Below are 12561 nucleotides of genomic sequence, written 5' to 3' on the forward strand. Positions count from 1 at the left end.
ATTCCCTCCTTGAGCCAATTCTAATGAGATTGAGGTCTTTGAGCCAATTCTGATGAGTGTTAGGCTCATTTACTGCCCAGAGTAAATAGATTACTCCACCCAGTTGGGTGTGTCTGTTAGTCCCTCCTTGAGGCAGCTCTGATGAGTTTAAGGTCTTTGAGCCTTTTCTGATGAGTGTAAAATTCACTTACTGCTCTGATCCTCTCCCATCTCTTCCCCAACTCCATAAGCCTTTTCCTGTTACTTTCATGTAGAATTTCACTTCTGCCCTTTCCCCTCCCCCAGTGAATTCCCTTCACCCCTCAATTTAACCCTAAAGATGTTATCATCTAGCTAAGTGACACAATGTACAAATCATCACCCCTGGACCCAGGGGGATCCCAGCCAAAACCCGGCCTCAGACACAAGACAGTTGCCCACTGTATGACACCAGGTATGTCCCCCAGCTCCAATTTTTTATGGTTCTCTAGGGTCTTGTATTTGAAAGTCAAATTTACCATTCAGTTCAGGTCTTTTTATCACAGATATCTGAAAGTCTCCTTTTTCATTAAAGTCCCATTTTTTCTGCTGAAAGATAATGCTGAGTTTCACTGGGCAGGTGATTCTTGGTTGTAATCCCATTTCCTTTGCCCTTTGGAATATCATATTCCATGCCCTCTGGTCCTTTAATGTAGAAGCTGCTAGATCTTGTGCTATCCTGACTGGGGCTACACAGTACTTGAATTCTTTCTTTTTTGGCAGCTTGCAATATTTTCTCCTTGACCTGAGAGCTCTGGAATTTAGCTATAATATTCCTAGGAGTTTTCCTTTTGGGATCTCTTTCTGGAGGTGATAGGTGGATTCTTTCAATTTCTATTTTAGCTTCTTATTCTAGAATTTCAGGGCAATTTTACCTGAGAATATCTTGGAAGATGGTGTCTAAGCTCTTTCCTTGATCATGGTTTTCAGGTAGACCAATAATTTTCAAATTATCTCTCCTGGACCTATTTTCCAGGTCGGCAGTTTTTCCCAGAAGATATTTCACATTGCCCTCTATTTTTTTATTCATTTGGATTTGCTTTATTGTGTCTTGGTTTCTCATAAAGTCACTGGCTTCCATTTGTTCAATCCTAATTCTTAGGCAATTATTTTCATCAGAGAGCTTTTGTACCTCCTTTTCCATTTGGCCAATTTAACTTTTCAAGCTGTTGACTTTTTTCTCATGTCTTTCCTGCATCGCCCTCATTTCTCTTTCCATTTTTTCCTCTACCTCTCTAACTTTATCTTCAAAGTCCTTTTTGAGCACCGCTATGGCCTGAGACCAGTTCGTATTTTTCTTGCAAGCTTTAGATATAGGGGCCCTGATGTTGACATCTTCCTCTGAGGGTGCCCCTTGGTCTTCCTTGTTACTGAAGAAACTTTCTATGGTCCTCACCTTTCTCTGTTGGCTCATCTTGCCTTTCTTTTACTATACTTTTAGCTCCATAAAGCGGGGCACTATTTCCAGGCTGCAGTATCCCAAGCTTAAGAAGTCCCAGGTGGTATGATTTAAGGAGAATCAGGTTCTTCACTTGCCTGGCCTGTTTCCTTGTCCTAGATGACCCCAGACTAACTTGCTAATCAACCAGCTTTGTGTGTTGTGGTTGTTAGCTCTGAGGAGCCTTTGCCCCTCCCCAACCTGGGCTGCCGCCGCTGCTGCTGCTGGAGCCTACCTCCTGATTCTCAGCAGGGGTGTAAAATCCAAGTTCTGCCTTAGCACCGGCATAGACCCCTGTAGTCTCCCCCCTACCCAGTGCTCAGCCCACTGACCAGACTGTGAGCTTAGTTCCAGACAACACTGGCGCTTCAGCTGATTCAGAGGCTCTGAGGGTCTCCTTCTCTGGTGAGGCCTTCCTGAGACTGGATCTATGTCAGGGTGACTGTGGGGTTGGGCTCAACTCCTGTATCAGCACAGCAGTTCCCTCCTTCTGACCTTCCAAGCTGTTCTTGGTTAGAAGATGATTTCAGCACATTCTTCTGTGAGTTTTGCTGTTCTGGGCATTATTTGGATGTTTTTTGGAGCAATCATCGATCTAATATAACTCTGAAGGATTTATGAAAATTGCAATACATCTACAGAGAAAGAACTGATGGTATCTGAAAACAGACTGAAACACATTTTTTTTCTTACAATTCCTTAATCTGAAGTTTTGTTTTTAGCTGTTTTCTCTCACAACCTAGCTAATGTAGAGATGTTTTCCATGACTACTCATGTATAACTTACATTGAATTGCTTGAATTCTTGGGGTGGTGGGTGGAAGTGAGGGAGGAAGAGAAGGTGGAACACAAAGTTTTAAAAAATTGATGTCAAAATTTGCTTTTACATGTAATTTGGAAAATAAAATTCTAAACAAACAAAAAAACAGTATACACTGTACTACAATACAATACAACAATGTAAATGGGAAGAACCACAAACAGAAAAAATCAAAAGTGAATGTAACAAAATTATAAAACCTGACTCAAAAGAATACACTCTCAAAATGAAAAGAGACCCCCAAACCACCCCTTCATGAAGGTGAGAGGTCCATAAATGTTGCATATTGCATTTTGGGTTTTTTTTTTCAATCTGTTCATTAATTGTGCTGATTTTTCTCTCATCTTTTTCTTTTTTGTTCTTAAAATATCATTTCTTATATGGGATGACTGGGAAGGATATGATGATGTAAAAAACAGAAGACATAAATAAAATATATATTTCATCACACCAGTTGATTCCTCTAGGAGCTGACATACTAATGGACAACATGTATAAATATAGGTATAACATGTGCAAATGAAAATAAATTTATGTTGGAAGTTAAATAAATGAACAAATGAATAAAGAGCTAAATATTAGCAATTTTGGGAGGGAAGGCATTAGCAACTAAGGGGATCAGGACTTGTATGTAGATAGATGGTGGCATTGAGTTAAATTTTGAAGAAACCAAGGATTCTGAAAGTTGGAGGTGAGAAATGAGTGCATACCAGGCATGAAGAACAGTCAATGCAAAGGCAGGAAAACCAGATATGGAACAACATGTTCACAGAACAAGTAGACCACTATGGAGTTTGTGGAGAAGGGTAATGTGTGAGAAGACTGGAAGTGCAGTTTCCAGTCTTACTCAGTGCGAAGAGGGGAAGATGTTGATGGTCAGAACTATACTTTAGGAAAATCACTTGGGTGGCTATATGGAAGATGGATTAGAGTGGAGAAAGACTTGATGTAGGGAGACCAAGTAAGCTGTTGTGATAGGTCAAGAGGTGATGAGAGTCTGAAATAACATGGTGAATATATGAGTGGTGAGGAGAGAAAATATCGAGATGCTGTGGATATGGAAATGGAAAGATGTGGTAACTGATTCAATATTTGGCTGAACAAGAGTGAGGAGTCAGGGGTGACACTGAGGCTGCAAATCTGAATATCTAGAAAGACAGAGAGACCCTTCATAGTAATAGCGATGTTTAAAAGAAGGTGCAGGGTAGGGGGAGATGGGTTCTATTTGGGATGTGTAGTTTGTGATGCCTATGGGAATCCAGTTTTAAATGTCCCATATTTAATTTGTGATGTGGTTATGGAACTTCAGAGAAACTGTGCTGGATACATGGATCTCAGAGTCATTGGCAGAGTCATTGAGCATGTACAGAGAGAAAAGAAGAGGACCCAGGATAGTTGGTGCAACAAGGAGACTGAGGAGAAGCAGTCAGACAAGGTAAGAGAACCAAGAGTTCATAAGAACTCAGAATATCTAAGAAGAGAAGATGGCCAACAATACCAAATATTGCAAGGGATTCAAGAAAGATGAAGATTGAGAAATGGGGATCAGATTTGGCAATTAAGACATCATCATCAACATAGATTTAAATCCTCTTTCCCCTTGGAATTTCTTGTCCAAACTATAGAAATTATGGGAGAAAATAATTTTTCAGAACTATTTCAAGAATTGAATTTGGTCTCAGGACTCCTGAGACCAAACAGGAACTCCTGTTTCTTAGGAATTTCTCCTACCCTAGCATTATTTTAAAATTAAAAAAAAAAACTTATTTAAAGTGAAAGGTCTGAGGCTGATTCTCCACACCTGTTCAGCTTCTCTGTATGTTCTTCAACTTTCGGAGATTTGAACAATTTCAATTGACAAGGGTTGTTAATACTACATGGCACATTCGGCCTATTTTTTAAAATGTAAAAATATTGATAAGTAAATTCCCATGTGTGTAATACTTATGAAAAATATACTGGAATCCTCAGAAGGAAAAATAATCTTGAGGTAAGGAAAGCACCCCTTTTTTGGCCTTTTATGGACTATTCAAAGCTTTCCTGAACTATTTTATGACTTTACAAGAAGCATATCAAAAGTTCCTCATTTACTAGATAGGGGTGGTGTAGGTTTCCCTGTAAATGTTCAGTGATTAATAGTATGATATACATTCAAGGGTAATTGACAATAAAAACTGGCAAAGTCAACGAATTACTCTAGTCCTTGAACAGAAGGGTCAGATATTATCTTTACTGTTACTATTACTATTATCTCCTTTTGAGTTCATTGAAGAAATTTGGCCGTTTCTCATCTTTCCACACGTTTATGGTGCTTCCCGAACTGGTAGGTGTTCCCAGTTGGTAATGGGGCTTTCTGTCTCCTTAGAGAATCATGTATATACTGTGGAAATTTATTTTGATTTGGGGACCCTACCTTTGGGCTGAGATTAGAAAACCTTAGGCCCTTGAGGCTTTTCTGTGTGGGAGGGGCTGGTGCCCCTCCCCCTCAGCTTCAGCTGAGCCAAAAAGCCCCTGAGCCAGGTCAGACAGCTGGGGGGGAAAAGCCCCAATTCCCTCTGCCCTGGGCAGATCTATCCCAGAGATCCTGGCTAGTCCAGGCCGGCCTCTGGCATAGCCTGTGCAGAGGTCCCTCAGGGCATAGCAGGGGGCACGGCCCCTGGAGCCTTGGGTGTGGTACATGGGAGACACTTGAGCCCCAGCTGCAGCCCTAGGGTGGCTGGCGGATTAGCTTGGTGTGTGGGGGGGCACAGGAAACCCTGAGATTTGAGTGGAGAGCAGGAATATATATAAACTGGAGAGTTAGACAGAAGGGGGGCTGACAAGATTAAGGAGGACTCCGGAGACTAGAGACCCTGAGACAAACTGAACAGAGAAGGACACAGGAGATTAAGAGGACTGGGGAAGGAGAAAAAGCTAAGAGCAAGAAGGGACGGAGGCCGATATGGAGCAGGGGCGCTTTTCAGTGAGGAGGAGGCAAAAAAAAAAAAAGTTCCAGGCGCAGCTGGTGTAAAGAGACATGCCGGAACGCAGTCAGATTGTACATTTTATTTGCTTGTATTCTTAATTTTAAATAGTTTCTCATAAATAAACTCTGCTTTGATTATTTAGTTAAGAGGCTTCTTAATCCTTTGCTTATCAATTTGGGAGCAGTGTGGAGAGATTTTTAAATGGCCCATACTAAGTTAATAGCAGTCAGATAGCCAGTAAATCAAAAGTCCCCAGATTAGTCCTCCAGTCAGATTAGGCCCCCCAAATTAGGCAAGTTAACAAAATATTTTTTTACAATACTAAACTCCTTGCATGTTGTAATCCTCCTTGTCAGTCTTTCTATTCCCAGTATCTAGCACAATGCCTTATACATGATTAATACATACAGACTCAAAGTACAGAATGAGTTATGCATTTTTTAGAATTGAGGAAATTAAGTTTGCTTAAGCATCTTTGTTACAAGGATTTTGTTTTTCTTTTTTCTTTTCCAATAGGATATGAATAGAAAAGTAGATATTCATTAATTTTTTTTAATTAAAAAAAAGGAAGATGGGTGGGAGGGGGAAATGTTAAGCGCTGCTGGGCGTTGTCTCAATTTTGTTAAACCAAGAGAGAATTTGAGGCAAGGACTAGAAATAAGGGCAAAGGGCAGAAATGAGGGCTTGATTTTTCTGGAGCAGATCTCTAGCCCGATATGATATTAGTTAAAATGGTCAGGAAGAGATAGAGTCTAAGGAATTTAGATAGATTTCCTAGATCAAAGGAGGCCTAATGGAGCAAAGCATTAGAGTGTGACATGCTAAGTCCTTTGAAGGAAGAACCATCGGGATTATTTTGTACCAGATTTAGCTCATGGATCTAGTTTAGTATTCTAGCCTTTGTACTCCCCCTGCCCAGTACAGTGCCTGACACATAGTGAATACTTAATAAATACTTGTTGAATGAATGAATGAATGAATGAACCTAAGGGTTTTCAAACTTGTTGAAACCACAGAACCTTCATTAAAAAAAATATCAAGGGGCAGCTAGGTGGCACAGTGGATAGAGCACTGGCCCTGGATTCAGGAGGACCTGAGTTCAAATCTGGCCTTAGACACTTAACACTTACTAGCTGTGTGTGTGACCCTGGGCAAGTCACTTAGCCCCAATTGCCTCATCAAAAAAAAAAATATGTATATATATATATATATATATATATATATATATATATATATAATATATATATCAAGGGGGCAGCTAGGTGGTGCAGTGGATAAAGCACTGGCCCTGGATTCAGGAAGACCTGAGTTCAAATCCAGCCTCAGACACTTGACACGTAACAAAACAAAACAAAAACAAAAAAATATCAAAACTTGTTCAGATAGTAAAATCTTACTCATATATGTGTAATTTTGTCTAGACCCATGATTTTGATGGTATTGGGAGCCTCCCTGGTAAGGAAGCTCCTACCAATGTAGATCTGCAACTGTTCTTCAACTTACCATTTTATAAAGCTGCCAAAGATTCAGGATCACCTAGTTATTATACAGCAGAGAGAGATAGGATTTAATCCTTACCTGCAGACAGGCCTGCTCTCCATTCTACCACACCGTTTCTCACTGCATTCAAAGAAGGTTATGATATTAGTTGCTGAAATAGAAATGATAGGAACTTTAGGGGCAGGGGATCACTCTTAGAATTCTTGTTAGAGGAGAGAAAAGTTGGACAGAATCTGGTGTATAAATATGGAAAGCTCTCTAACAATGTCAATATTTAGATCAATATCTATATATCCATGTATATCCATATATGTACACATACATATGTATATCAACATTAAAGAAAATTGATGTATTTTAGTCACCAAAATATGTTAAAGAGGAAGGGACATATCTGAGATGTTAGTAATGGTTTATTTCAATGTTAGAAGGATCTGGGATTCCTCCCAGAGTGGGTATTCCCTCTTTTGACCCACATCACAATCTATTTCTGCCTTAGCATATTGTTCTCTTGAGCTGCTATGGCCCCCAAACTCATCATCTCATGGCCTACCTTCTTGTGTAGCAGGAACAAGTGCTGGGGATAGCATCAGAAGGTATGGGCTTGAATCTCGGGTAACTCTGCTACTTAGGACCTATGTAATTTTGGGCGAGCCACCGTACTTCTTTAGGGTTAGACTAGATGAATTTTAAGATCTCTCCCAGTCTTGAGTCCGATGAATCTATGTTGATGATCCTCGTTGTAATCAAAATACTTAGACTATAGACTTTTATTACATTTTCATATCCAAATAGCTAAAATAAGAAGGAAGTAAAAATATCAGGGCAGCCATGTGACATGGTGGATAGAGTGCCGAGCATGCAGTCAGGAAGACTTGAGTTCAAATCCAGCCTTAGACATTAGCTGTGTGACCCTGGGCAAGTCACTAAACCCTGTTTACCCCAGTTTCCTCATTTGTAAAATGAGCTGGAAAAGGAAATAAGAAACCACTCCAGTATCTTTGCCAAAAAACCCAAACCCTAAATGGTGTTATGAAGAGTTAGACATTAGAGTACTATTTCAAATTAGAGTACTGTTTCAAAGTGGAGGCTTGATAAAAGTTTTCTTTTTTATCCTGTTCCCAAGATGGGTCTTAGAAAAAGTAATGTAGCAAATTGTCCATCCGTATAAAGTCAATTTTTCTGTTTACTTTCTAGAGAACACCATGACTTCAGATACCTATATTCAAATATATAAATGATAGGTAATAAGCAGTATGAATAATAGAGTCTACCAAATAGAGGTAAAATTCATATCAGAGGCATCACTGAAACTTGGCGAGAATGATGCCCAGACTGGGACATAGCTCAGAAAAAGTAAACTTTATTCAGGCAGAACAGAACAGAGGCAGCTAGGTGGCATAGCAGATAGAAGTCCTGAAGCTCTAGCAAAGTCACTTAACTTCTCAACTTTTGTTTTCTCCTTTGTGAAATGGAAATCATAATGGCATCTACTTTATGTAACTGTTGTGAGGATAAAATGAAGTAATATTTGTAAAATACTTTGCAAACTTTAAAGCACTATGTAAATGCTATTATTGTTGAACAAGTATGAAGGAAGGTAGAATAGCATTGGAGATTAGGAGCATATTGTGAGGCAGTACCAGAAACTCAAATGGGGAAGCATGGAAGAGTGTATTTGGGTGAGGGTCAATAGAGGGAGAAACATTAGTGATATTACTGTGGGAGTAAATGCACTGAGAAGTAAATTCACAAATTTGATCTTGGAGCCTTTCTAGACCTGAGTCATCAAGTGTTGTCTCTGATATCTACTTGCTGTGTGATCTGAAGCACTTAGCTTCTCAATGGCCCAAGCAACACTTTAAGACTATAAGCTATAGTTGCTGATTTGTATTGATAGATGGAGCTTTCACACTAGGGAGCTCCCCATATAGTTGGGGGTCATGGTCTGGGACAAAAAAAGAAAATATGGACTTGATGACTCAGGAAGTTGATGAGGAGTGCAAGAAAGAGTATAAATCTGAAATGGTGTTATATGCCACAGAAGTATGGGGGGACTTTGGTTATCTAGACATCTGCTGGAGGTCTACCTTTGTCAAAAGCAGAAGAGTTGATAAATCCTTGACTTGCCTTAATGCTGATTTTATTCTTAAAAAGCTAAAGGAAGTGACAAGGGGAATGGGCATTCTGGACCTAATGCTGACCAAGAAGGAGATATGGGTTGCTGAAGTTCAAATGATGAAACCTTCAGGACAAAGTAACCACTTCATCATAGAATTCATGAGAGAAAAGCTGGGCAGAATCTGATGAGTATGCCTTAGATTTGGGAAGAATGGCTATCGAAGGGTTTATAGAAAATATAGGTAGCATCTAATGGTCTAAAATTCTATAGGGGAAGTAGATACAAGAGGATAGGAAGCTCAAGAATATAATTGAAGACAAATAGAAATGATTTAATCAAATATTTATATTTAAAATAAATTTAATTTTTTTGTTTTTAGTTTACGGAAATCCCCCCCCCCCAATTCTTCCCCCAATTCCTCTCAGATAGCCATTCCATAAAACACAGAATATTTTTTTGGGGGGTGTGGTTTTGTGGGACAATGGGGGTTAAGTGACTTGCCCAGGGTCACACAACTAGTAAGTGTCAAGTGTCTGAGGCTGAATTTGAACTCAGGTACTCCTGAATGCAGGGCCGGTGCTTTATCCACTGCGCCCCCTAGCTGCCCCCCAGAATATTTTTTAAAGAGGAAGAAAAGACAACCAGCAAAATCTGTCTGTCTGTCTACCTAAGCTGAAAATATATGCAATGTTTTACACTCATGGATCTTCCACCTTTGCAAAAGGTGGGGGAAGGGAAGAGGTGTCTTCTAATATCTTTTCTTTGGGACCAGACTTGCCCTTTGTTATTTTGCAATATTCACTTTTGATTGTTTTGTGGTTCTTTCCATTTGCATTATTATAGTCACTTTGTATATTGTTTTCTTTCCTCTGCTTACTTCAGAATTGTATCTGTTCATTTAAGTCTTTCCATATTCATCATTTCTTACAACGACATAGTAATATCCCATCACATTCATGTTCCATAATTTGTTTGGTTATTCCTCTATTAATGGTCATCTACTTTATTACCAATTCTTTGCCATCAAAAAACTACTGTTAGAAATATTTTGGTATGTATAGGAGCTTTCTTTTAATCAATGACCTCCTTGGAATGTAAACCTAGTATTGGAATCTCTGGGTCATAGGGAATGGATATTTTAGTCATGTGATTTAGCAAGTATTTATTAAGTATCTACCATTTTCTAGATAGTGCTAGGCACTAGGGATTTCTGTATATCTTTATACAAAAGCAAAACTTCCTACCCTCAAGGATTAACTCATAGGGAGAGACAATATTTATATTCATAGGTATATACCAAACATAAAGCAAATATAAAGTAGCCTTCAAGGGTAAGGCACTTAGCACCTGCAGGATACCAGGAAAAGAACCTCTGAAGAAGGAAACCTGGGTTAAGTGAGGACAAAGAATATTAGAGGATGAAGCTGGGTGTCAATGCAGGAAACTCATCAATCAACTTAGATTTTTAAAACACACACATACAGATATGTACAACAGATATTCATAGACAGGCACATCTATTTTATATGTAACATATTAATACATTCACACATGTAGTATGGAACTAAGCACAGGCAACAGAGGATGCATTAAAAAAGGATACCGTGATTTCGAAAAAGTGCTTTTCAGTAGGCCTTGTTGGTGGTCAATGAGGGATCTGAGCTGAGAGGGATGGGAATACTGAGTGGATGGAAGGATAATAATAGATACTGGAGAGTAGACAGAACTTCCCAACTCTTGTTTTCATTTTCTCCTCTGAGAAAAATGATCTTTTGATCAGGAAAGGTAGAAGAAAAATGGTTACAAGGAACTGAAACCCCAAATGAGTATGACTCATAAAAAAAGCACCTTGTTATTCTGAATGACATGTGGTCAGCAGGCCTAGAGAAACTATATCCTAGAATACTTAAAGCACCAACAAGACTTCTGGGTCATGTGAATGAGATGGAGGACTAGTCAAGGGCTTCTTAAACTTTTTCCACTCCCGACCCCTTTTTACCAAAGAAATTTGTACTTGACTTGGGTATATAAAATAGGTGTGCATAACTTTTTGAGCTGTCTTGTTTTTGTTTTTTTTTTTTGGCAGGGCAATGAGGGTTAAGTGACTTGCCCAGGGTCACAAAGCTAGTAAGTGTCAAGTGTCTGAGGTTGGATTTGAACTCAGGTCCTCCTGAATCCAGGGCCAGTGCTTTATTCACTGTGCCACCTAGCTGCCCTTGTGAATAACTTTTTATTGTTGCCAAATTTTTCCAAAACCCCCCCATTCAGTTTTGCGACTCCATATGGAGTCATGACCCATAGCTTAAGAAGCTAGGGACTAGACAGTATCTCCAATCCTCACTCACAATATCTCAAACCTCTCCAAAACATTATGTTCAAAAAATAAATTTGTAGTTGTCTCTATGGTCGAGGATATCCAGAATCCAAAAGAAGGTAAAAAAAACCTTAAACAAACCTCAAACCCACGAACTGATGCTCACTGACTCTGGGTTCACCCAGCATCTCTCCCTCAGCTCCCATGCTAAGTTGCATTAGTAATAAGCGCAAGGACCCAAGAAAGGTTTATAACAAAACCCACCCACAAACCCCAGTGCAACCTCCCCCTTTCTAGTGCCATGGAGACCAGCTCCAGGATGTGGGGAGTTTGTCCACTGGGACAGAAAACCAGGGCCGTCAGTCCTTCCTTCAGGAGCAAAAGCCTGCTCATGCCAAGGGAAACACCATAGTACCAGAGTTGCCGGGGCATCTAACCCCTCAGAGCACTAGCATGGCATATCTCTGAACAGCCAGTGTTAGGCCAGAGAAACTAAGGGACAGGAGTGGGCCATCAGGTCAGGACACTGTGTGTGTATGTGTTGGGGGGGAGCTGAAAAAAAAGGGCAAAGTATCTAGCTGGGGTCAGTTTTGACCACCCAAAAGTCACTTAGGGCAGAGACTTAAGAAACCACCATCAGAAGGGAGAAAGTCAGAAAGTGAATAGGGAAAAATGGGGAGGGGGGGAGAGTTATTGGGGGGTGGGAAAAAGACAAATTGCCAAAGATCTCAGAAGGAAGAAAACTCTTAAGATTTTGAACATAGGCAGATAAATCAGTAAGGAAAATATTAACAACGGAAGAAAATATGGCCTCCAAATCTAGTAAACAACTTCAGGCATCTATGAATGAATAACACTTGATGATGAGACAGAGGATCCTGTGGAATGTGAGAATATGGAATTATAATACACTGTTCTTGAGTGCTGCAAAAGAAAATGAAAATTATGAGAGCAGAATTTATGGCCTGCACAGCAAAAATAATAGGCAGAATAGAAAAACTGGTATCTGTGATGGCAAATCTCTCCAAAGAAACAAAAAAGAGAATAATAGATTGAAAATGCAAATATACAGAAGTGAAGGACAAACTAGAAGAGAAAAAAATAACATTAAAAGAAATTCTGCTCTCTCAGCAAAATACAGAATTCAAAAAAATTAAAAAAGAAGAATGAGTAGAGATAAACTAAGGATCATAGATTTCACAGAAAACCATGACAGGAGAAAAAACCTTAACAGTATAATGCAAGAAATAATAGAGAGTAGCCTAAAATTTCTGAACATAGAAGATGAAGTATCAGTTGAAAGAATCCACAAATCATCTCCAAAAAAAAAAAAAATCCAAGACTGCAAATTGCACATTCCTTGGTTAAATTTAACAATTTAATT

The 12561-nt window shown here is 39.3% G+C and overlaps 1 protein-coding gene across 1 annotated transcript in view; it reads right to left on the bottom strand.

Annotated features, from left to right (window-relative positions):
• IL22RA2 (interleukin 22 receptor subunit alpha 2) overlaps positions 1-9821 on the bottom strand; it is a 126496-nt gene extending 116675 nt beyond the window's left edge. The window contains 3 exon segments of the mRNA XM_044003492.1: positions 6820-6892; positions 7295-7376; positions 9792-9821. Coding sequence (XP_043859427.1) covers positions 6820-6892; positions 7295-7376; positions 9792-9821 — 185 coding nt within the window.
• Between the last annotated feature and the right edge of the window lie 2740 nt (positions 9822-12561).

This window comes from Dromiciops gliroides, chromosome 4 (genome assembly GCF_019393635.1).
Source record: "Dromiciops gliroides isolate mDroGli1 chromosome 4, mDroGli1.pri, whole genome shotgun sequence".
NCBI classification, from domain to species: Eukaryota; Metazoa; Chordata; class Mammalia; order Microbiotheria; family Microbiotheriidae; genus Dromiciops; species Dromiciops gliroides.